Source organism: Hylaeus anthracinus, unplaced genomic scaffold, assembly GCF_026225885.1.
Source record: "Hylaeus anthracinus isolate JK02 unplaced genomic scaffold, UHH_iyHylAnth1.0_haploid 11989, whole genome shotgun sequence".
In the NCBI taxonomy this organism is placed as follows: domain Eukaryota; kingdom Metazoa; phylum Arthropoda; class Insecta; order Hymenoptera; family Colletidae; genus Hylaeus; species Hylaeus anthracinus.
The window spans coordinates 10939366-10965291 of record NW_026534337.1 but is presented as its reverse complement, the minus strand read 5'-3'; the positions used below and the strand labels follow the sequence as shown (position 1 = coordinate 10965291).

At 44.1% G+C, this 25926-nt stretch overlaps 1 protein-coding gene across 5 annotated transcripts in view; it reads right to left on the bottom strand.

Moving 5' to 3' along the window:
* Positions 1–25926, bottom strand: part of LOC128887869 (muscle calcium channel subunit alpha-1) — a 68826-nt gene that overhangs the window by 15354 nt on the left and 27546 nt on the right. For 2 of the 5 annotated variants that reach the window (XM_054144316.1, XM_054144319.1), the window contains exons 4-24: positions 23109–23248; positions 21469–21575; positions 20965–21117; positions 18974–19170; positions 18417–18520; positions 16328–16491; positions 15800–15902; positions 15405–15550; positions 15180–15253; positions 14952–15103; positions 14763–14880; positions 14591–14683; positions 14196–14316; positions 13881–13972; positions 10313–10482; positions 10107–10213; positions 9913–10033; positions 9696–9825; positions 9442–9608; positions 9277–9364; positions 8527–8634 (exon numbers count right to left, since the gene is read on the bottom strand). In XM_054144316.1, the coding sequence (XP_054000291.1) occupies positions 8527–8634; positions 9277–9364; positions 9442–9608; positions 9696–9825; positions 9913–10033; positions 10107–10213; positions 10313–10482; positions 13881–13972; positions 14196–14316; positions 14591–14683; positions 14763–14880; positions 14952–15103; positions 15180–15253; positions 15405–15550; positions 15800–15902; positions 16328–16491; positions 18417–18520; positions 18974–19170; positions 20965–21117; positions 21469–21575; positions 23109–23248 (2655 nt within the window). Of the gene's footprint in view, positions 1–2185; positions 2294–8526; positions 8635–9276; positions 9365–9441; positions 9609–9695; positions 9826–9912; positions 10034–10106; positions 10214–10312; positions 10483–13880; positions 13973–14195; positions 14317–14590; positions 14684–14762; positions 14881–14951; positions 15104–15179; positions 15254–15404; positions 15551–15799; positions 15903–16327; positions 16492–18416; positions 18521–18973; positions 19171–20964; positions 21118–21468; positions 21576–23108; positions 23249–25926 lie in introns of all 5 variants that reach the window. The other 3 variants (XM_054144315.1, XM_054144317.1, XM_054144318.1) reach the window with 3 other exon arrangements.

Sequence of the window (25926 nt, the reverse complement as noted above, 5' to 3'; positions counted from 1 at the left end):
GCGAATCGAAGTACGCCGATTTCTCGTCGGTCTTTCGCGAAAGCGGATCTTCCGTTACAAACGACGCGATCGATCTCCCTTTACGTCGACGTTCGATCATCGCGCAGAAATCATATTGCAATGAACGAGGACACTGTGTGAGTTACGATCCGTTCCATCTTCTGAATATAAATTTTGGAAAAAATAGCGAGTACGTCGCAGAAATTCCAGACCTTTGTTTCGCCTGCCTTTCGAGGGGGATTCCATGTTTTGCCTAGGTCTAGGATACTTCATCTTTTATCTTCAGGGTTTATTAGTAGTCGGAACAACGTTCACGGTTAGTTTGCGAACGGAAATGAAAGGAAACGAGCGTCATGCACCCTTGTTACCCGTGTGAACCGTAACCACGAGTTTAATTTCGATCGTGTTTCTCTTATAAAACTTTAAAGTTCTGTTGAAGATCTAGCGATAACAACAGAGTAAATCCCACAAGCAATCATCTACGGAAGCTCGCGTCTCGATCGTTTCGAATCGGCTACCTTGCAAAATAATGCACGCGTTGGCGGATGTCTTTTTTACCACGTTATATCGCGCTTCGCGACTACGTCGGCGCGAATTATGCGCTAAGGGTTGACGCAACACTCGTAAGCCACTCTAACCGTCTACGTCTATGCGCGCTCCTACGCTTGAATGGTTCTCTACTTTGAATCTCGTTTCGTGGGACAGTCTACCTCTCGAAGCGTGGCAAAAAGCGACCCCTCGAGAACCTGAATCGCTTGACGAATTAAAAGCCCGTCGACGGAACGCCAACGACTGATCTTTGCGAAATCAATCTTTCCGTGAATGGTGAATTTCTCGATAAAAAAAAAGAAATAGAAACTGGTCATTGCGAAACACTTTCCGTAAATTGGCGCGCAGAGGGAACGATCAGAAGTTCCTTTTTGCAGCGGTGGCTCGTGGTTTCGGTGTATGGACGCGTACGACCAGCATGCACTACGATTAAAGCTTCATTCCCGCATACACAGCGAAACTTGCATGCCTAACCGTTAAGGTGTCTTTCTCTCTCTAACCGAGGCTTGTTATCTACGAAGCATTTGTCAAGTCGTACAGCGAGTAGTGATATTACTATCCGTTTCAACCCTGACCGGTTGTCTTGGCGAAGCGTTAAATCGTTACGAAGCGTGTTAACGTGCTCGTGGGTGTTATCGTGAACGCAGAGACGCTCTGCAAAGGATAATATTGGCAATCACCGGTGTCCTCGGCCAGGTCGATCGATCGACGTGTCTATCTCGCGTTTCGATAATCCAGAGATGGGCAACATTTTATTCAAACGGTACGTAACAAATAAAATGAACATATACCGATTTATGTACGACGTTTGTTCAATGGAACGATAGAGTCGTTATTTGGAAATGTTTCGTTTCCATTCTGCAATTTGGTATTCGAAATTTCGATCTAGATAAGAATTTGGCCCATCTCTGTCGTAGTCCCGTGGACCGCGAGGAGGATACCGATTCACGCAAATATTCTCCTTTGAAGAGATCGAAGGAGGATCGAGAAAGATTAGCCGTGTCGATGGGAAATCTCTGACGGACGTTGCGACCAATCAGCGTGCAGCAGCGTCTCGCGAAGTACGGGGCGGTGTAGCTTCGTTTCATCGATCGGGAATCGCACGAATGAGCGACAACGGGTTGAAAATCGGAAACGTTCGGTCGATAAAACACGGGGATTTCCTCGATTACCGTCGCCGCGCCAGAGGACGATCGTTGCGGGGGGATTTCCTCGACTTCGCGAACCGACACCCCGTATTTCGCGAGGGAAATTAAATTTCCGGTTCCGCGCGAAACGACGCGCTCACGAAGCTTCCGGTTGTAACGCGAGGCGATACGCCTGACGTCGACGACGAAGCGCAACGACGACGAAACAAATACGTGAGAACGTGTCAAAAGAAAACCAAAAATTAAGAGAGAAAAAAATATACATGGAAAGAGAAGAACGAAAGTGGTGAAACGAAAAATGTCAATTACGAAGAAAAGAAAAAAATAAAATAAAATAAAATAAAATAAAATAGAGACAAGTAACAGATACAAAAGAAAGTGTCGAAATCAGAAACAAGTAAAGCAAACGTAGAAAGGTAGAGAATTAAAAGTTCTCTCGAAGATACAGTTTTGGTTAGCGTTATATCTTTCTAAGTGGTTGGCTTTACCTTAAACAGCTGTACCCCGATAACAGCGAACATGAACTGTAGGAGATAGGTGACCAACATAATGTTGCCGATCGTTTTAATGGCGACAATCACACACTTCACTACGTACTTTATACGTAGTTGGTATCAGGGCAGGTGAGCAGGGCGAGCGAGCACAGCGGGGAACACGGGATCGTGAGACAGACAGACAGAAAGAGAAAACAAAAAAAAAAATACAAAGTAGCATTAATCGAGGGTCTGCTAGTATTCGCTCCTGGAGTTTGGGTGTTTTTAAAAAAAGGTCCATGTGTGGGGGGCTATCGGGGCTATCGGGCTAACGGAGCTGTCGGGTGTCAGGGGGTGGAGTCGGGAAGCTTTATTTTGCGAACGTCCCTTTCGTCGTTTTCGCTTTTCCGTTCCTCGTTCGTTGGCCTTCGGTTTCATTTCGATCGGAACGTCTCTGAGACGCTTCGTCTCTCCAGAGCCTCCTTCTGGAGTCTTATGGGATACTCTTTAGCGAACCACGATCCTTTCTCGTCCTCGTTATCGCCCGGGACCGCGTGTAGGCTCGTCGGTACGTTTTCCTGTCGCGAAATTTTCACGGGTACGGTCTCTCGAAGGTCGAAGGTCGAAGGTCGGTCCTTCTTGGTTTTCTTTCGGTATCATTTTAGAGACATGGACTCTAGAGTCGGTGTTTCGAATCGTGAACTAAGCCCTCGCCATCCATCCAACCCACCAGTGCTCGATGTTTTTTCTCGGCAATGCACCTATGGGGAGGGGGCCACGAGATACATATTTCCTCGTCGAATCTAATCCCCGAATCGTCTGATCCGTGATTCGATCTCGCTTCGTCGTTGGGTCGGGACGCTTTTAGTCGTCGTTTATCGGAACGATTCGCGGGCCGAAACGTCTCTTCTCAGAGATGGGCGAAATTCTGATCCAGATGTTCGAGTAATAATTCCGATTCACAAATTTCGAATAGGGAGCAGGCTTTGCTGTATCGGTAAATTCCGTGTGTCTTTGCGGAACAGTTCTTATTCTGTTTCATCAATCGATTGAAGTGACTAAAAAGGTGAAAAATTGAAAAGTAGTCTATACAATTCCCCTCATTTGTAACATCGTGTTATAAAAATAACGACTCTATTCAAATCCATGTCACGCGAGACTGGATAGTTTATAAACGAAGAAGATCCGTAATTGACAAAACGCTTAAAAAAAAAAAAAAAAAAGAAGAAGAAGAGTTTCGTTGAACGTTGGAATAACTGAGGAGATCGCGAGTCGTGTAACCGAGCTTAAATGCCTCGGGCGACCTTTAGTTTTCCAATGGCGTTACGTTTTTTGCGTCTGCCTCGTGCTATTCGTTTTAATTTCCGGAAGAGCAGCTCGAAAGAGTTTATCGATTGACGGATGTTAACCTCATTAGTCGGGAGACTAGAATTAAAAATAAGAAGAAGTAAGTTTGTTAGAGCCGACTCGGAGTTAATAATTACTCCCTCCGCTGTGGCACCGCTATAAAAATGAATATCGTCGGGGTTTATTAGCTTTCATCGTCGTCTCGATAATATTCCACGACGCCCGATACGCCGTACGCCGTTATGTATTCCTGAGCGATGCATTTTATTTTTCAGCCCCTCGCGCGCCCTAGAACTCGAGCCAGGCGCTCCAATGGCATCAGGTCCCTCGAGCTTTCTCAACGAGCTACGTTCTTGGATGCAACCCGCATTCTAATGCCCCAAGGACACGCCTTCCGTTCATTTACGCTGTTACAAGAAAACGGATGACATTATCTTCAATCGCCAGGAAATTAAAGTACCAGACGTTTCAAGTTCAACAAGGTTCACCCTTCTGCGAGGTAATAAAGCAGAGTTTTTCTCGTAAACAATTTTTGCGGAGTTCAAAGGAAGACGCACCCTTGGAGAACGGCTTCCTCGCGTGAACCATCGATGCATCGACGTAGGTTTAAGACGCGTCGTTGTCTTATAGCCCGCGTGTACATGTATGAATGTGTAGGTGTGAGTAATTGTCAGGGAGGGTGTAGTTACAAGCGATCGATACGCACGAAACTACGACGTCTGGCTACATAGTTATTCGGACTTTGTCTAAGGCTAACCAAGTGCGGCGACGAAAGATCGTACGAACAGTAAAACTATGCTATACGACTCGTCTAAGTCACTCTCTAACTCTCAGCGAGCATCGAACTTTGTTTCTCGTTTTGCTAAACCGTGTTTGAACGTTTGCTTTCGCGATAAGATTCGGGCAAAGTCTCCTTGTCGAAATAAAAATTTCGAGTACGAAACGAAAGACAAAAGTTTCACGTCTATCGAGGTAACTCGAGTTAATTTTATTTCAAGGTTTCGTCGCGAGACGATGTCAGCTCGCATCGTTGCTTGTAACCGAGACGCGGCAGCGAAACGTGTCACTCGATCGGATCGAACGTCCAAGAGTTTTCTCGGGGAAAAATCAATGGACGCCCAGCGAGAAAAAGTTCACGGGTCGTGTACCGCGAGATAAACGCGCCCGACGAGATAAACGGTTCGACGAATCAACGAAAAAAAACGTGACCGATTAAAGAACAGACGCATTGTCTCGCGGTTTCGGACGAGCGACATAGCCGACGAACCGAGTCGAGACTGGCTCGAGAGTCTTTCGGACACCGAAATTGCGACCCGATTTATTCGATCGACCGTGTCGGAGCGATTCAGGCCGAAATAGAAAACCCTGCGAGCAGAGATGAGCAAAACGATTACTCGAATACGAGACAAAGGATGGACAACCTTTTATTCGTCGCTGGCGGAATAAAAAGTAGAATCTTAATTATACGACAGAACGACGTTACGTACGCTTTTGCCCATCTCTGGCTGCGAGTAGACCGAACAGAGAAGCGCCATGTTTCGTTTTGCAGCAATTATGGGATTCGAGGAGGCTAAAGAACGCGTTTCTCTTAATTTTCCGAGTTCTCGATGGAAGGAAAATGGTCCTAGCTTATAGGAACTTCCTTCCCTCTCTCTTCGATGTTATTTCTCGAAGAGATTCACGGAACTGCCCTTTTTTTCTTTCCCTTTCCTTTCCTTTCTCTCGTGTTAATATAGCGAACACACCACTGCAACGCTCAGCCGGCACAAGCATGCAATTGTCAAACAATCCTCTACTATCAGTATTAACCACGAAGCCTGCGTGAGTTTTTCTGCGTGTGTTCTGAACGTTTGCCGACTGCTCCTGTCGTGTCGTGTCCGTGTGTCGGTGTCGTTGTCTCGGACAGCGTTGGGCAAAATGTAATCCACGATTATGATTACCGAGCGATTTATTATCGTATTAACGTATAACGAATAATAATAATAACGAATAACGTGTACGATTACCTTTGAACGATTACACGATATACAAATATAATTTACGATCGCAGATTTATTCTCCAGCTGCGAGTAATTATTACGAAAGCAATCGCAAAGTAATCACTGCCCAACTCTGGTCTCGGAGCGCACGTACAGGATCGAGTATCTGTTGCCGTCCGAAATGCCTCGTTTCCTTTTCGCGGGAAAGTATCTTTATTTTATTTATTTATTTATTTATTTATATATTTATTTATTTATTTATTTATTTATTTATGTACGATATGAGAGCATGTCCTACGGTATAAATACGCGAGGAAGTACGATGTAGGTAAAGTCCAATCGGTAAAAAATTGTCATCATTAAATCTAAACAAGTTCGTCTAAAAAGCCACTAAAAGATATCCTCCCCGAGACATCGCGCTCGACAATAGTCACCGTTCCGATCAGCGTGACGTATCACGAGCGTCGCTTCGCTCTACGTATCACTGAGTTCGTGTGTCTGATAGTTCAGTCTTCCAGCTATAATAGAGTCTCGAGCAGCGAAGTAAAGGCAAACAGAAAAATAGGGAGACAGCGAGAGATAAAAGAAGGAAGAGACTGTGAGAGACGAGAAAAGAGAGGCAAAGAAAGTCGTAGATATCCAGACAAAGGAGAAATAAACGAAGATACGCGAAAGCCAAGATTGAAAGACCGAGGGCACAGTGCGCCTTGCGAAAAGCCGATTTGCAGAATCATTTTCTCCGAAATATCGCGTACGTATGCGCGTACGAAACCTTTGCGAGGTTGCAGGGCACTAGCGTCGCTAGAGATCGTTGCTAATTTTCTCCGCATCCACCTTGCGCACACCCGGCGTTTGAATTTTGACCATTTTCCCTTTGTGGACGCTGGGGTCCTGTGACGTCGCAGAGGTCTCACGCTCTTCGGCAGTGATGGGCAAAACCCTAGGCTTCGAATAAATTTGAAGTTTGCCGGTGTGTTTGTGTCGGTTCCTTCTTTCTAAAATGTTGAAAAGAGGAAACGAGACAAACATATCGGCAAACTTCAGATTTATTCGAAGCCTACGGTTTTGCCCATCTTTGCTCTTCAGTGTACGTATGCAAGGATGATGTTCACTTTGTCTCTGTCTACTTTGAGCTACCGTCTCATCTCCCCCCGGTCGCTCGTCTACTATGTACGTGAATGCTCGCACACTACTTGATGTATGTATCGGCATGCCGTAGCCATAGCATAATAACGTATTTTGCTCGAAACGAAAAGATAGAAAGTGAAAGAGATCGGCTTCCATTACGATCGGTCTCTCCTATACTACCATGATAGACCCTCGTAGCGTGGGATGCCTTTTTATACTATGCGAAAGAAAAGAATCCCCATTAATGGTAACGCAAGAAAAAAACCGTGCGTTTTATGTAAGAAAAGCTTTACAAACGTCGTGTACGCGAGGAAAAATAGAAGAATTCGTCGCGCTATGATTGTTTCCACCGTCGTTTCGTACTACCGAACGCAGTATTAGGGACCACGGACGCAACGAAATATTTGCACGCATCCTGTACGTTAGAACATATTAGGACGATCTTCTGTTGTATTAGCTGAGACGATGTTCTCAGATTTAATAGGGCAAAATCGCGCGCGAAGTAAGCTCGTATCTTCTGTGATAATTAGACTGCGGATCTTTATGCGAAATAAAATCTTCGCGAACGTGCCTACAAAAATTGAACTTAAATAGGAATTTATTTTATTCCGGAAACATTGTAACATGAACTTTACTTTCAATCTTTTTTAATATTCCTGCATATTGTTTGCATTTTGTAGGTTCTTGGACATTCAAATTTCCTATAAATGCGTAAAGATCCGCAGTCTAGTGACAACAATTCCATCGATGCCTGTAATTCCTCTTCGTCGTGTCCGTGGCGCCTGTATATATGAATATGAAAAAAATCCTCCACGCTGGGAGCGTCGTTTGACGACGAGCAAACGTTTTCTTTCCCAAAGTGAAACGGTGGGTCGCGTCTCGTGCCCCCACGGGACAGCCTTTACGCCGAACGATCACACGCTAGTGTTGATCTAAAAGTTATTAAAACCAGACCGGATTAAAGTAAAGCCAAACTCTAAGCTACGTAAACGAAGGGATAGAGCGGGCAAGCTCGTTTATTAGACGGCGTACAGCGCGTTAGACGTTCAAACCGTAAGCCATCGGTGGGATCCAAGCTCGTTCGAAGGAGCCGGCGTAAAAGCGTCGCGGACGGGGGCTCGACTCGGTTGGATGGTACACGTATCGGTGGCAGAAAAGACAAACAGAAAAATAAAACAAACGTTCAAAGGGAAAGAAGAAACCAAGAGTGGTCCCAGTGAGAGGTTTCGGGGAGAGAGTGTCGAGACAAGAAACCCAATGATTAAGTTACACGTAACACAGCTTGTTTCACAGGGAAGATACCCAGAGGTGCATTGGTCGGAAAAAAACAACGTCTGCCTCGTGCCCGCATCTCTCGACGATTATTTCAGCGAAACCATTGGTCATGAGCGGGAGGCACGCGATGATCAAAACTTGTTTTTCAGGACCGCTCTCGAGATAATTAACTATTACTCTTGCTTCTATTACGACAGAAACCAATCTTATAGATAGTAGGTAAATAAGCATAGTTTAAAGTTTCGTCTAAATCATTCCGCTGTAACACGTTAATCTTTACGAACCGATGAATAATCGTCGAGATCGCTGTCGGGACGTCGAGCAAAGGCGTACCGAGGTGGTAGAGACGAATTTGGTAGTTGTGAGATAAATTTGGTGATGGGTGAAATTATTTTGGCGTTGCGTTAAACTGTATGTGAGCGGTAATGAATGAACGAGATATGACGATACATATCGGATCGTAAAGAAAGGGCTGACGGGTGACGACAGATTGTGGGGCTGAGGGTTGGGGGGGGGGGTGGTTTCAGGGGTTTTGGTTGTATAATATTATGCCACTCTAGTGTACTACGAGAGGTTCAGAAGGAATGTCTCAGGACCGTTTTAGTGTGCGGGGCCTGGCGATCCTACCTTGAACAGTTGTACGCCAATGACGGCGAACACGAACTGCAGGAGGCTGGTGACGAGGACTATGTTTCCGATAGTCTTTACCGCTACGATGACGCACTGTACTACGTGCTGGGTTCAACATTAATCACAATGTAGATCCGTTCCAATGGAAACGGGATTAACGTGTGCCGACTAATTAATCACGTCGGTTACCTCTCGTTTCTCTGATCGTTTTCTTACTTTGTTTAGATTATTTTCTCTGCTTTAAGGGGCTATGTATGGTCAAACAGTCGGAACAAGCCTGGATTTTATGAATTATTTTCACCTCCCTTCAACTAGCGAAAAGCATAACACCTTCCAAGCAATTGTCAAAATTATACTTTCAACTAGTTTCAAAGGATTTTTATAAAACCGAACAAAAATTCATAGAAGCTAGCCTTGTCTTTTACTGTCCCACTGTGTATAACCCTTCAACTCGGTTACTTTCGTGTCAGCTATACTTTGCGAGTCGCGCGGGAAATTATGCAAAGAATTATTCTTCGAAACGGCTGCAGACAATCTACTGGAAAAAGTTCAACAAAATTCTGCTAGCCTTCAGATATGTTTACTCGAACGTTACACGTATCGATCTGAACCGAAACGTTATATAGGCATTTACTGTGGGCCGAAGCGTTGTTTACGCGTTATCTATTATACAGGGCGTGTGCTACGTCGTGGGACCGATTTAGCGAAATTTGCCGATCGTGTGGATAAATATGCGAAGAAAGATACCTTTAATCCCTTGGCACGATTGATGGCGCGTAGAGGCCTCAAGACACGCAACACACGGAGAACCTTCACAACGGAGAACGCGCCCGAGCTGAAAACGCGCGAAACATTGATTAATTTCGGTTAGTTTTAGGTAGCCCTTGTGCACAAATTGTTACACTCACTCACCTGAAAGACATCGAAATGAGAGAAGAGCACACGACCAACAGGTCGAGCAGGTTAAACGCCGATCGGCAGAACGCGCCATCGTGTATGATAAAACCGTAAGAAATCATCTTCAAGCAGATCTCGATAGTAAACACTGTGGTGAAAAAATAGTCGAAATTCGCTAATATCTGCAGCAGAGAAAAATGAAGGAGATTGTCAATTACAGTCGAAGACTCTTGGACCTTGTTGGAGAGCGACGAATCTATCTTCCGTACCTGATTTCTGTAAGAAGAAGCACTTAAAGGATCTTCGGCCGCCAACATAGCCGAGGATATCATGATGCACACGAGAATCACGTTGCTGAAGTAGCCGTGGTTGCAGAACCAATGGCAAAATACACGAATCCTAGACGAATAAAGTGATTAAAGGAGTAAACGCCGCATGCTTTCTTCTTTATTCTTTAAATGTTGCTACCTGTTCTAAGTTTCCTACCTGTTATTTTGCGAGAAAATAAAAAAGGCCGAACCCGCGGGAATCGGTTGAGTTTTCGTGGCCATATTAAACTCGGACATTCTTCGCGGCCTGGCCGACACTCCTTGATCCGTGCCATCGTCTGAATAAATTATATTCTTTAAAAAACACAGCACTCGTTGATGAAAATATTCAAAGAATAGCAGGAGGGTTACCGTGCATCTCGTTTTGTTCAGCCTCTTCCTCCTCTTCGACTTCCTCGTCCGACTCCACGTTCAGCCGTACTTTCGCATGAGTGTTCATGTCTTCGCTCTTCTCCGACCTGCGAAAGCAACATTTTTCACATTTTTCGGCACATATTTCGACCACCTGCTGAGAAATTTTCAAGCCTTGGGCAGGCACAAACGTGGTCAGCACTCACGTTTCCGTGTCCAGAGCCGCCTCGTAGTCCTCCATCGTTTCGTTAGGGTCTTGTTCAAGGTCGGTGGTTCCACCCTCGTCCTCCGCACCGGTCCCTTCGCCGCCATCGCCGTGTTCACCACTGATTTCGTCCCTGGCTGGCGAGGCGCTGTGAGATTTGTTCTTTTCCGCCTGAATAACATCGTGTAAAGGCAAGTCTGTATATATTAGCTCGATAAGCATATATGTAGTATCCGCGCCTCCCTTTCCCAAGAATAAGGAGTCAAACGAGAAAACGGAACGTGGGGTACGAGATTGATGGTGTAGGGATAAAACTGTGGATCCGAGGGTTGTGGTTTCGAATCTCCGTGCCTTATTTTTCGTTTAGATTCCTACGTATAATCACAGAACAATGGTTTAAATATCGGGTATTCGAAAAAGTTCGGGGTGTTTTTCAACCATTTTCATGATTCCATCGCATCGTTCGTATTTGCATTTGCATTTTGTCCGTAAAAAACACAAATTTTTTTCACGAGCCAGCGTAGCATTCTCGTCTCGATCGAGCGACAAAACGCCCCGAACTATTTCGAATACCCATTACATATTCAATGGTTCGATCTTCTTTACACTTTAGGTGCTCTTAAACTTACAGCTTCGACTCTATAAAAACATCTCCAAGCGAACTATTCTAAAAATTAAATTTCTAAAAAATTAAATTGGAGACCAAGGAAATATCAGAGATTTAAAATCGTGCGTGTCTCGATCTCTTCAATTACAGAAGCGAAAATGTATACATTTTGTCGAGTTTCCTGTGGAACGGCGTGAGTCAAAACGGACCCAGTCCTTAGATGCACGGTTAAATTTCACACTGCGAGGCGTCGAAGCGAACCCTCGACGGGTTAACGCTCGAGAGCTAACGATTTTTCATTAGCTTATCAACGAATCACGAACGATTAAACTTTTAACGTTAAGCTACGCGACAACGCGAACGATACCGTCATTGGATCGACGTCCATCGTTCAACCACGGCCTCTTTCCTTCACCCCAAGCCGCGAGATTCGCGCTCGAGCTGCCACGCATATTTATAGTCGGTCCGTTACGAAACATTACGACAGAAAAATAAGAGAAAAAATGGAAAACAACGGACGGAAGGAAGGGGAGGGCGGGTGGAGAAGGGTGGAAAGCTAACATCGACGCGACGGATGGTTCTCAATAAAAGCTTTACTTCTCGAGTATCGGTAGTCGATTACAACGGCCTCGATTTCGCGTGCGTGCTTTGTAGTTCCATAGCCACTTCGGGCATCGATGCGCACCGATTAAAGGAGATGACACAGTTTTCGACCGACGCTTGTTCAATGGATATCAATCCCGAGATACAAGCGCGTTCGAAACTATCAGACGCGTGTGGTACGTGTGGATACACGAAGCGGACCGCAACACGCAAAAATCGATCGTTTTGGCACCGGGATATCGAGAACTTTGGTGATACTGCAAATATATTGGAATTCATGCAAGATTGGGGAGAGTTTAAGTCGTCGTTAAAAAAGAAAAACCGCCTCTGCGAATCGATGTTTAACTCGGGACCTGTTACAGATTAGAATTTTTTGTTTTCGTACACGAAGACTTTCATAGCCATGTTTTATTATAGATACGATACGGTTAGAATGGCACAATTATATAAAATATAATTTTTTAACGAAAGCTGGCAGACTAATTTTAGTTATTCCCTCTATCGAAAGTATCAACATTTTGTTCTATGCGGTACAGTCTTTGCAGCGACTGTATTCCGCGATATCAAAGTGCACGTTCGTGTGCAATCACTCGGTCCTCGGTTCCATCGTGATTAGAAGCGTACTCTGTATATCCGACTCGTTAACCGACCGCTTTATTAAAACGGAGACGCGAGATAACCTCGCGTGCCTCCTTTATTAAACTCCCAAGCAAAGAGATTTGCACACAATTATGTCGCTCTTTAAGCCTCCGCGAACCGTCGAGGTCTCTAAGTCGCACTAGAAACGTCTGTAGCCTATCAACCCGCGGGAAATGAACAAACGAACCGACACCCAATACCGCTTCATCTCTGGAGATCGTCGAATGCTCGTTTCCATTGTTTCGAATTTCTCCTAGCACGAATTCAGATATTCTGACGCGATAGATTAAATTGAATAAATATTTCGATATTCATTCAATTTAATCTACTTGATAAGTCACGTCATTGCGTGCTTTGCGAAACGTTTTCTGTAGGAAGAATTGAAGCGGAACGTTGAAACGCTCGCGTCTAGATTAGGACTCCCGGGGTACCAGCGGGACGCACGTGGAATACCGATGTAAGAATTTTTCCGAGAAGTCTCTCGCGTAGAGTAACTCGATTGTGCCATCATATTTCATTTGGATTCTGAATACCAAAGAAACAACTTGAACGAGTCGGGTGGGTTTCTTTCTTTTGAATGGAAACGCTGTAAGATGGAAATAGTTGGCCACCTCGAGTACTATTATAACGGAACGTAGAGCTACTATTAACTTCTACAAGGACGAATTGAGGGGTGTGCTGCGATAAGACAGCTCCATTCTTTTATGGTTTCGAGAATAGAACGTAATCACGGATTTAAAAAATTCCTTTTTTTCGTGGTGTAACAAGGAGACAACTCTGATCACTAGAAAACTGGAAGAATGCATTTTGCATTAATTTTAGGACATTTTGTATTCTGCATTTTTTGTTTGTACTGCCAACCGGTTTAAGAATAAAATAAACACGTGTTTGAAAGAAAGTTTCGTTCTCTTCGTTCGAGAAATCCCTTCAATTTCATTAATCCTCGTTAATCCTCCGTCCACCTCTCTGAAAAGGAAGAATGGAATCCGAAACAACATAATTTCATAATTAGCTACCTGTACTATGATATGAAAAAGAAAAAGAAAGAAAATTTTAAAACGTTTTTCTTTTTAATTTCCTCAAAATTTGAAAACGTAGAGCTGCTTTCTTATCGATGTACACCTCCTAGTTGTTTCATTTCGAATAGACAAACAATGCTAATTATATCGATCCACGCTGATATTATCTCGCTATATTATATATTAATTTCATAACGAATAATAAAGCATCGTTTCAAGTTATATTGATCGCGATTTTTTTCGCAAAAGAACCCAGTTTCTGATGGCAGGGAGTTACGGTAGGTCGTATCCACGGAGAACTAATACCTCGATCATAGGCTCGCGGATGGCCTAGATTCGCGCGGGTAATTACGAGGACGCGTCAAATATTTGTAAGATTCAAACTCGAGGCAACCGTAACGTGCAATAAAGTGCCGGTCGAGCGACGTCGTAGTCGGCGTCAGAGTTGGCGTCGGCGTCGGCGACGGTCATTACGAGCGACGGCAAACGAGACCCCCTATCCGATGCTCTTTGAGGGAACGATAAAACGACCGACATTCTAATTTTCCTCGCTCTCGACTAAGTAAACGCGACGGCGAAATGTTTATTGAAGCGAATTTGTATCCGCGAGCCAAGCTTTTCGTCGATCGTTTCGCCGCGTTCGACGAGAGATCGTACAGGTAACGGAGCAATCTCGCGCAAAACAATTGGTACAGACTCACCTCCTCCTCGGCTTCCTTTTCGATGGCGGTTAACGACTCGGCGTCCGCAAGGTTGTCCACAGCGATAGCCAAGAAGACGTTCAGTAGAATGTCTGCGTTACTTCTTCCGTCAAGGATCATTTACCGTGAACGCCGTGGATCGAGGACACTTTGACGCGCGCCAACTGAATCTATTTGAATTCGTTCTCCGGGCCGGGAGTAGCCGCGACGATAAAAATCACGAAACCGTTCGACACGAAAGATATTAGCTCACTTCGCGACGATCCCGTATCGCGATGAGCTCGTATTGATCGCGCGCGTCGTTGAAAAGGATACAGTTACCGCATATGAAGAGAATGATGAAGTAGAAACAGGCGAGCATGCCGAAGCTCGCTACGCCGCCGTAGGCTCTAATTCCATCGTACATCACGGCGTTCCAATCCTCGCCTGTCAATATCTACGAATCGAAGAGAAACCGTGATGCTTCCACGTTAATACATTTACTCGAATATCGACAACACTTTCAACGCGGAACAGCGGCACGCTCTGATACAAGCTGCCGTTTAATTGTCTTTATTAAACGTTCTGACCTCGCGTATGTGTCTTTTCAGCTAAACAATGGAACAAACAAAAGGACAAAGAAGAAAACTACTAGAAACATCACCATCGTTCGTACCAGATTACACCGTTGTTCTAAATTGTATCATCTTTCCAGTATCGAGGATACTTACCTGAAAGACGGTCAACAAGCTCTGCCAGAAACTGTCGAAATTGCGACGAGGTTTGTCTTGTAATTCGGTAAAATTGAACTTTCCGCCAAACACCTGCGACAGATAATCACCATGAAACGCCGAGCTATCGTCGAAAGTACCGTCGTTGATCGAAGAGAACGGTGAATCGTACCTGCATGCCTAGGAGGGCAAAGATCACGATAAACAGGAAGAGCAGAAGCAACAGGGACGCGATCGATTGTATGGAATTCAACAGGGAAGCCACCAAATTCGACAGCGACCTCCAATATCTAAAAACCAGCGCGTCGTTAACGTCGCGTTAACTTTACGTTGTTTCTTCTCGTTGTAAAGCGGAACTCACTTCGTCACTTTGAATACCCTGAGCAACCGGACGCAACGCAGCACGGAAACGCCGAGCGGTGGCATCACGTGCGTGTTGGTGAGGATCATTTCGGTGATCGAGCCGATCACGACGAAACAATCGAAACGATTGAACAACGAGACGAAGTAACCCTGGGCAATGCCAAACGGCGACGATTTAAATCGATGTTTTTTTTTTTATTGTAACTTTCTACAACACCCGACTTACTTGAAATCCTAAACTGTACATCTTCAGCATCATCTCCATCGAGAACAGCGCGATGAAAAACATGTTCGTGATCTCTGCGCGGGGAAGAAGACGAAATGAATTACAAATCGATTTACGGACCATTAATAATTCGTTACTTAAATTGACAATGCGCCATCCGGATAATAAGTTGTATCGTTTCGATAAATAATTAGCAGACTCGTCGATAATGTTTTCGGGTTGTACCTTGAAAGTCGTCCAACCACGTCGGCTGATTGTAATGCTCGGTCGCCAGAACGCCGGTGTTCAGGAAAACCAGTACTATGATCAGCCAATAAAAAACCTGCGACTTGACGGCTTTTCTGCAGGCCCTTCTCATTCTCCTGTTCACCCTGCGAATTTCCATTGCAAAATCGCACGATTAAAGACGCGCGGTAGCGAGGACTCGATTCAAATTTCAGACCAACAGCCTTTTTTTCCATCGATATCTTACCCGATATAACTAATCAATATGCAACGTTTTACCTCTTCGCGACGAGCCGTCTCGTAACGAACCGCGCTTATTCCTCGCAACCGTTGATCCGGTTCGTTCACGGAACAATAATGACGAACGAACGCGTTCGTTATCTCGACGTTCTTACCTGTCGAAGTCTCGCTTTTTCCGCCTCCACACGGACTCCTGTTGCACCCCCTCCTCGTCCCCCTCTAATTGATCCGTGCTCTCCATTTCGCTCTGCTGCTTCGCTGGAAAAATCATTTCGTCCGACTTCGTTGCAAGCGCACATCTTTTTATCTCATTTATTTATTTAAAGACGCTTAAGGTTTCTCGAGTCTTTCGATTTTTTTATTTTTCTTAAGCGTTTAGTTATTCCGGTATACCAAACGACCTTCGTCGTCTTTCTCTTAGACCCTTCGCGTGGAACGAAGTATCCAAGGGCGATCGAAAAGTAATCAAAATACCTTCGACTTGGAAAAATGTTCTTAATTAAAAAGTCGAAGGACTTTTTCAAAAAGGGAATCGAACAACTTTACGCCGGAAAAAAAGTGATAGAAAATGATGGAAGTTATTTTGTTGATCGAATTTTGATTACTTTTCGGTCCCCCTAATCCTCCGCTTTATCTTTTCGTAAAGAATATACTGCAACTATTATAGCGTTGGGGACACTTACTATTCCCGTCCTGCATCTTGGGCTCGTCCGTCTCCGGCTCGATGTCCTCAGCCTGCGTGATCCAGTCCAGGTATCCCCTGAGATCGTCCTCGATCTGCTGCTTCTCCCTGAGCTTGTGGAAGTCGCCTCGCGCCTTCGCCTTTTCTCTCTCCTTCGAGAACTCTCTGACGAAAGATAATGTACACGATTGCGGACGTGATTAGAAGGCCTCGGTGTCGAGCGTAATTAGAACGTTCGCGGATGAAACGGAAATCGGACATGCAGCCTCGGATCGCGCCTCCGACTCCCTCGCGGGTACAAAATACGGCCAAGTTTGCGCAAAGCGGAACAAGACTTGCACTTCCGTGTCACGCGACGCGAGCCAAACCCGCCAACTTCGCTGGAAACTTTCTGTCCTATATTCCCTTTGGCCGCGTTCATCGATTGCTCTTTACTTCCGAGCGCGTTGAACTCACGCTCGACGATTGTCTTACCCAGGATCTCTCGGGATCAACAGTCATCCAGACCACTTGGCTTTCGTAGGTCGGCATTTTATAAAATAAAAGTGTAGTCGCGCGCGCTCTCCGGTATACAGGAATATTGAGTCGAACAAGATCAGTAATGGTAGGGTGCGGTGATGGTCGATCGTGAGTCTGGGGATCGTGGTCCCATGGAATCCTCCGAGCCTTATTTTGAATATAAAATAAAACTGTAGTCTCACGTTCTTCGGTATACAAGAACATCGAGTTGAACAAGAAGACTAATGGTAGGGTGCGGTGATGGTTGATCGTGAGTCGGTGGATCGTGGCCCCACGGAATCCTCCGCGCCTTATTTTCGTTTAGACCCCTACGGAACTACAACTACCCCTACGCAAGTACAATAAAGTTTCGATATAGCAGACTAAGAGGGGAAAGTAACAATCATGACGTAAATCAGACGTTAGATAACGACGGATTGGCTCCGTTCCGTCTCCGTTGTCGCTACGCGGTGGCGATGGCGTATATCAGAAGGTAAACTAGGAGGTATTTATATTTAGAGATCTCCTGGGGGACCACGCGACGCTATAGGAACCGATATTGTCGAATAACGACTCCGAGGAAGAGAAAAACAAACCACTCTATCAGGGATGGACGTGTTTTTAATCCTAACCGAGGCGTATTCTCCTCGAGGTTGACTTCGCATCGATATCTAAGATGGCATGTCGCGCATACCTAAGCAAAATAATTATTAGGTTGGCCCAACAGTTTCTTTCGTGAGTTGCGCTTAATTATTTTGTGTGACTGTGATTATCTAAATAGACAATCTAATTTCATAGATATCGATGTTGCAACAGTAACGGAGCAAAATGAATCTTGTACAATTCAGCAATGTGGCGTAAAACATAAAATAAAACTTTTGGGACAACGTAATGTTTTAACTTCACCCATGTATGGGTGAGAGGACTCTTCGCTAAGAAATCAAATAAATTAATTCTAAAGAGATGTTAAACAAAATAAATCTACAGGAGGATTCATGAATTTGGGGAAATTACAAAAATAAGTACTAGTTCGAATTCAACCAAAGTAAGTTCCAGTAATATAGAAACAAAGTGTTAGACTGATATAAATTTTCACGAGTAATATGGCAGTCAACGTGTCAACGATAAATAAATTTTGTGTAATAGAGTTACTCTTGTTGAAAATTTTGGACGATACAAGGAGCTTTGCACGATCCGCAATTAGTTAATAGCTGAAAGGATCGTCTCCCAAAGATCGATTCTAACTTTCGAATTTACTCGATCACTTTTGAATCGTCGATAACGAAGGTGCAAACTCTTGGCAGACGAAACGTCTCTTCGCCGATCATTTTCCTGACTTTCTCCTTCCTTGGTAAGGAATTTCATTACCGAGTTTGAGTTCTGCTAACTTTCCTGAATCGCGGATAGAGCTTCAACTTCGTCGCAGGGATACTTATCGATCGTAATATAATGATATTTGATGTATGGACTCTTAACGAGCGCTATTATTAACCGTTTTGTACCAGGCGGTTGTATTGATACTGTTTCATTGAACTTTTCTCGTGAATGTGACGCGTCTCTTTAAACGTGTTTCATGTACGAGACGTACTCACCCGGACAACACACCGAGAATCAGGTTCATCACGAAGAATGCTCCGAGTATCACCATGGAGATGAAGTAAATCCACTGCCACGAGCTGCCCATCGCGTCCTCGATCTGAAGGGGAGAAGTTTAAAAAAAAAAACGTCGAATATATTAGATCATTTATGAGCCTGAAGAAAGCACAAAGACTTAATAACGTTCAAGCATCTCGATTTCGTCTAGGGAAGCGAGCTCGAGACACTTATGAAACTTTTAAGGAGGATATTTGGTAATAACGGATATTACGTGACCGTCCGATAATTCCTTTTTCGTGAAACGTATACATATATTAGGTTGTTCAGAAAGTTCGTGCCACTGTTTAAGAAAAATTCAAAGGCACGTTTGAATTTTAATATAGATTTATTGAATTACATAGGTACCATTTCACATGTTATTTGTTTTCAACTTTCCTGATATATTTAGACCTGTACCACCTACCAAAAATCGGCACGGGCTGTCCAAACAACCCGGTGAAACGTTCCAAGGAGGAAATCAACTTAGCAGTCCATAAAACGAAATTGATCTTACGTCGTAGAGCACGTCCGTCCAACCTTCGAGCGTCACGCACTGGAAGACCGTCAACATGGCCAGGCCAAAGTTGTCGAAATTCGTGATACCCCAATTCGGACCCTCCCAGAACTGCTTGCTGCAATGGTATTCGTCCCCCAAGATGCTGCACGTATAGCCTTCGGGCCCACACGGTGTTGGGTCGTCCATTAGGGCGTCTGCGAATTCATTGCATTCGAAACCACTGGCTTAGATCGCATGATCTTCATCTAAAGTCGGCGACCGACTTGCAATAGAACATTGTAATGTAACGCGAGCATTCGTTTATTTTAGCGAACTAGCGAGCGACGAACCGAGCCGTTCTTGCGCTCGGTTTGCGCTCGATCGTGCTCCACTGGTCTGTCGGTTTTTTCACGAACCTTTTTGATCGTCTACTTTTCACTGAACTGAGTAGAAAGCACTGAGAGAGAATTCAGCCGAGAGTTCGAAGCGAGCATTCGTGATTCCAAAAACGACCTTGTAATGTAACGTTGGTGTCGAACCGTACGATTCGTGCCGAGCAGTTACATTACAGCGTTCTGTTGCAAGTCAGTCGCCGGCTTAACACGTCGATCCCCATATATGGGTGACAGGCATTTTCGCTAAAGAATTAAAAGTAAAGATCGGGAAGGTCTAACGTCGAAGAAAACAGTAGATACGGTCTGGATAGGGTTCGTGAATTTTGAAAAATAAATACTATGTTAAATTACATAGTTTCTAATTACATAAGAACAAAATTTTAGCTTCGTTTATTTTAAATGGGTTGCTGTACGAATACTTCTTACACGGACTGTATATCTGGCAGCCAAAGTGTTAAAATAAAATTGAATTCAACGAACAATGGAAAGCCCATCGAGTGTGGTGGCCCCTTCTTTGGTTCGATCCCCCAAATCGCACCCTGTTTCTGTCCCCCACGGCGTTATAACGCGTCATTCCTAAAACCTACAATTCATTTATAAATCGTTGTCGAAACTCTGTCAGGTGGCCGATCAGGCGCTAATATCGTAGTTACGCGAATTAGCGACCCCTCGTGAATCAGCTGTTTACCACTGGGGACACGCGCTAGTCGGCCACGCAGCTCGCGTTCCGCGCGCTAAGAATAATTAGACGTTAGTTGTCGCCGCGGCTGAATCATATCTAAAATAGCGCCGGTTTGAAAGTGTGTTTCGGGGTTAACCTGGGAACTCCCTCAGCGTCCGTTGCCAACTTCTCTTCGATATTTCATTTCTCAAGGAACCCATCCCGGAGCCGGTACCGATCGATGGACCGTCGCAGGACTCTTACGTAATTTCGATCCGTTTTCCAACGTTTCGAGAGGAAATTCGCCGCGGCAGAGTATCCGATCGAATGTGTGATTAACCGTACGGGTAACCAATTGTACGATTAGCACCCGACCGTACGTATGATACCGTGAACCGATTAAACGCAGTTAACTGGAGATTATAGAGGATCCTCGAGCACTGATCGGTTAATCGCTTAATACCCTACTGCCCGCGGCTATTCGATTTTCAAGACCTCCGACGGGCCACGATACCTACGGCGATGTTTATGCACGTTTCGGGAGAGCAAACTGCGGTTAAATTGAACAGAAAGAACGTACGTGACGTCTTTCAGTTCTTGAGAGAGTGAAAAGGTATTCTGTTTTGCTAATACCGAGTGGAACAATCTGTGAAAAATCGGTGTCTTCGATTAAAGGTTTTTAAAAGGCGACCCAGTTTTATACTAGCTACTTGTTGATAACTTGTAATTTATCCTGGCGTAGTTTGCACTGATTTAATTAATACGTTATTTGCCACACATCATTTGATATTCAAATTTCCAATACGTGATTTCCGGCGTATATATTCATTAATTATCCATATTTCGTAAATAATTTGCCCCAAAATGCTCATATTTACGAATTTCGGTTCTTGATTGTAGCGTCTACGGCACCTGTAATACCGCGAAAATCTCTCGAGAATGTTCACACTTACCGGTGACACTGTGCCGGCACGTTTTATGCATTTTCCCAGAGAACAGCTCGAGGCCGATGATAGCGTAAATAATGATGACGAACAGAACCAACAGAGCGATATGTAGAAGAGGTATCATCGCTCTCAAAATAGAGTTTAGGACCACTTGAAGACCTGAAACACGTCGAAGAAGACCGTTAATTGTCACCTCATGGAAGACCGTGTAGGGGAAGCTTGCCTCCTTTGGACCATGTTAATAAACGAGCAGACATTTTCTATGTAAAAAATTAATATCGGGGTCTAAACTAAGCAATCGCTCTCACAGATTGCTGTTAGAATTTGCTTAAACTGCTTGTTGTTATTGTATGATAAATACAGAGAGACAAGGTTGCCGAATAAAATGTGGATCAAGTCTAGGCAATCTTCTTCTCGAAAAAGGATACGCGAAGGACTACCAGCAGCGTCCTGGTATCCTTGCGCGGATCCGATGTCAGAGTTATCGCTTTGATATGGAAATCCCCTTACTTGGTACTCCGGAGACCAGCCTGAGAGGTCGTAGTACTCGAAAAGCTCTTAACGCTTTCACATCGAAGCCTTCTTTCATGAGCATCGTCAACACCGTGCTCACCATGCTGGAAAAAGGAGATATGGAAATTAAACGATCCGTCCTGTGATCGAGAACGCTCATTTCGTCCATTCGATCGTCTCCGCAGGAAGACCCGAAGGATTCGTATACGACCCCATAAGGTTCTCGTGTGCTCGAAAAAGAAAACCTTTTCGTCCGATAAACTTTTAACTAGAGATACAAATATCGAAACATTGCACGAAGCTAATCAAAGGAAATATTATAGACACGGAATACTAGAAAATCTGATTTTAGAACGTTTGGCCGCAATTGCCTGAAAATTCGCAACGCGTACTCGGTAGGCGTTCGACGAAACACCGCGGCGGAGAACTCGAATCGAAATTGAAAGCACTCAGCCGCAGAGGCGCCAGAGCAAACGAAGGAAACCCTCTTGTTTCGCGAGGTAAGCAGAAAACTCGTTGAATCGAAGTGGAGCGCGCGAGAGGAAACAAAGAGGGTCGCGTGCCGATTCAATGTCATCGCGATATTGGATGATCCGGGTACGTTCTCGACTTATACACGCCAATAAAATGGCCCGATGAAATTCGAAAAGAGAATCCCGCCGGTGAAATCCGTGCGCCCCGAAGCTACCGTTATTGGTCTGAACGACTCTCATAATCGGCGATTTACGACGGCCACGTGTTTCCTCCCGACGGACCGATAAACTTATATACGAGCAGAAAAGCGCGCTAACGATAGTTTCGGGCCGGTTGATCCAGCCCCCACCCCTGTCCCTCCACGATTTGATCGTCAAAACGCGAACGGAGATCCAGCTTCCACGAATAACTGCGCTTTTCGGTTTTCGATCTTCGTCGATCGAAACTTTCACGACGCCGTTGTGGTCATGCTTTAGTACGGAGTGCTTACTACTCGCACAGATAAATATTCTTAGGCTCCAGGGAAGCGTGTTCTAGGGAACCTTGGACGGTTTCGCGATACCAAGAAATTGGTCGTTGTTGTGCTTGATAAATTGGAATAAATTATAAGTAAACGAGAGGATCGGCATTAACACGTCGATCGCCAGGTCATCTACATACAGGTGATTTCACCGAAGAACTAACAAAATTATTAGGGACACTGAAAATTAATCGAAATGTCTTCGACTTGGACGAGTTTTCCAATGAAAAATCGTAGGACTTTTTTAAAAAGGGAATCGAACAACTTTACGCTGGCGAAAAGTGTTAGAAAATGATGGAAATTATTTTGTTGATTGGTATTTAAGATTTCTTTAATAAATAAATGTTGATAAAATTTTGATTACTTTTCGGTCTCTCTAATAATTCTGAAAGTCAAATGTTAAAGAAAATAAAATGAAATTCTTGAATTTCGAGGGAGTTACAAAAATAAACAGGGTAATTTGATCGAAATTGTCAAGAGAATCGGTCTAGCGTCCAACGTGTTGAAGCAATGCATGCACAATATGTACCAAGTGTATATTAGATATATAAATTTATATTAGGTATATAAACTTTTAAGTAGGCTTATTAGACCAGCAACAGAGAAAGTTTTCACTGTGAAAGTCAGATGCGCTTGTACTCACCCTATAACTACTATCGTGAAATCTAGTATGTTCCACCCGTTCCGGAGATAAGCCCCGGGATGAGCCACGAAGCCGTAAGCGATGATCTTCATTACGCACTCGACCGTAAAAATCACAAGAAATATATACTCTATTTTTTCCTGAAACAGACAACACGTAGATCAGTGTTTTTCAACGAAGTGGTGACACGAAATTCTGCTCGTTAACCCTTAGAAGCCTGATTTTCCAAATTAAATCTAACAAAAGTATCGATGTATTTATCATTTGAACAATTTTGTTCGAAAGAACATCATGCAATGGTGACGTACACATAGCCAAATATTAAAAACAAACCAATTGCAAGTGTAAAATTCGATTTAAAATTCGATTTAAAATTCGATTTAAAATTCGATTTAAAATTCCGGTGTCAAATTTGAAACACAGGGCGTTTAAAGGTTAATGTTAAGAGCAGAGAGTATCCTTTTTGTGGTCGCGTTTAATAAAGTTCGGAACCAGTGACGTAGACGTTCTCCCTTTGACCTCGCAGCATCAAACGCTCAAGGGAACGGTCGAAGAGCCACGATCCTTCCGTTTAATCGAGCGCACGTTAAATTCGCCGTACGCGTCAAACTGTTGACACGCCCGAAAGTAAACGGTTCCCTCTGATTAAGCACGGAACGTCTAAGTGCAGGGACAATATTGTTAACCCTTTGCAGACGTACGCCGAGTCTCACGCGTCATCGCAGAGAGAGAGAGAGAGAGAGAATCGACGGGAGCTCGTGACAATTGCTGCACGTACCGATCCCTCTGCCATTATTACAAAAGCTCGCGGCGGTTTACATTCGAAGAACGAAATTATCACGTGAAATCCGTGTTCGCGGGTTACGGGTGAAATTGATTCGGAATTACGATATCGGAAGGTTATCCGATGTTAGCGGAAGCGGTCGAGTCGCTGAATTTTATTTCGCCAGGGGCATCGTTCACGTACAAGTCCGAAGGTATATCGAGAAACTTCGTCAGCCTCGGAAAAATCGACGGAAACTTTGGTATATTCCGCGTTTACGAATAGTGTTTTCGTTCCACTGGGGTATCAAAAGTTTTCACGAGCGCGGATTACATTTACATACGCGACACTCGCAGGAGTTAAATGCTCGAGTTGGAAGCATTTTGTCACGGTATTTGCGTTTCATCGAATTACGAGCGAAAACGTAGGTAATTATTCTGTGCTCGAAGTGGACGTGTCGTCGCCGGTAAATGATTGGAGTGATACGAAATGAAGGTAGGTAGAAGAAAATGGAGGTGTTAAGAACCCCGTTACATACACACTATACGTTAGAACCAAATTTATTATCAGAAGAAGGCTCCGTTAAAATAGATCCAAAACGTTCTCGACTTTTTGTATTTAATAAGTAAGAAGGAATGTCGGATATTTATTAAATCTATCCAGCCAAGTTTGTCCACCTACCAATTACACAATCACTCGCCACTGCTCGGAGCAACCAAAGCACAGCTGTGCACCTACAAATCGATAAGTCTAACGTGCATTAACTCGTAACTCGACGCCTGTTGCTCGATTGTTGCGTATCGAACAGTCTCTGTACTTCCACGGACACGGCAAAAACGAAGGAAACGATGCTAAAAGAGTAAACAGAAAAGAAAAAACAGGGCGAACCGAATGCTAGAGAAAATGCAAAGAAAAATATGAGGGGTGGACGAAGGTCGCGTCGCAGCGACGACGAGGAAATTCGAAGGCGATCGTAATACCATGAGCAGGAATAAAAGAGGAGCGAGAATGCTCTCGGGGCGTCCATTACGTTTAATATCCGAAATCGATCGATCACTGGTTCATCGGAATAGCCGATTGGCTCGGGCTCGTATTATATTACCCCGTGGCTTTGCTCTTGGCGATTTCTATCGCGCAAAGCAACATGACACTCCCCTGGGGCAATAGAACTATCACTCTGTTGCCATGCGGTACAATGGGACCTCAATCAGCGGAACACCGATACAATTCTCCAATAACGGAGAAAAGTTGAGAGGCAAGACAAGTTTCGACGCTGTATTTGCTTATAAATTTCAATATCTCAAAATAACTGTGTATCTACGTGATATTTGCTGATTTTATGCGTTTATGGCGTACAGTTATATGGAGAACATACAAAAAATATACGTAACGTTGAATATATTTTATAATTAATATATTGATATTGTTATTTCAATTTACGTAGAGGTGTACACACGCTTTGGTTACGTTCATTTATTATGTTAGTTCATGTTATAAATGCATAAAATCCGCAGTCTATTCGTAAACAACCACAAACAATGTGTGTTGAATATACAGTGAATGTATGTTGAATATATTTCCAAATTATTACAATAATATTCTCGTTTCACTTTCCACAAGTGCGCATAATATTCCAGACCTGTATTTGCGTTTTCCTTGTGAACGACGTCGCTGGATGTTCACGAACGTTATCAATATCCTGCTGCCTGACCTACCGAAGTCTCCAATCTTGCCAGAGACGATGTTTGTGCTTGTAAAATTTCCAATCATCGTACGGGAACATTGAAATCTTATTTAACTTTTGCTTAGCCTGCAAGTCTGGCAGAAATTGAGTGGCTGATCGAGTCCGTCCGTATCTACTGGAATGCTCTTGAACTGTTATACTACTTGCGCGCCGGTGTGGTTTATCAATGGCTGATCAAGAACGTCCATACTCACTTGCCTCATTCACGGTCTTCTTGACACACATCGGTGAACGAACGGAGTGTTCGCGAGGTAAACGATCCAACGGGAAGCCGACAAAGACGAAGACCCTTTCGTGAAACGACTTCGAAG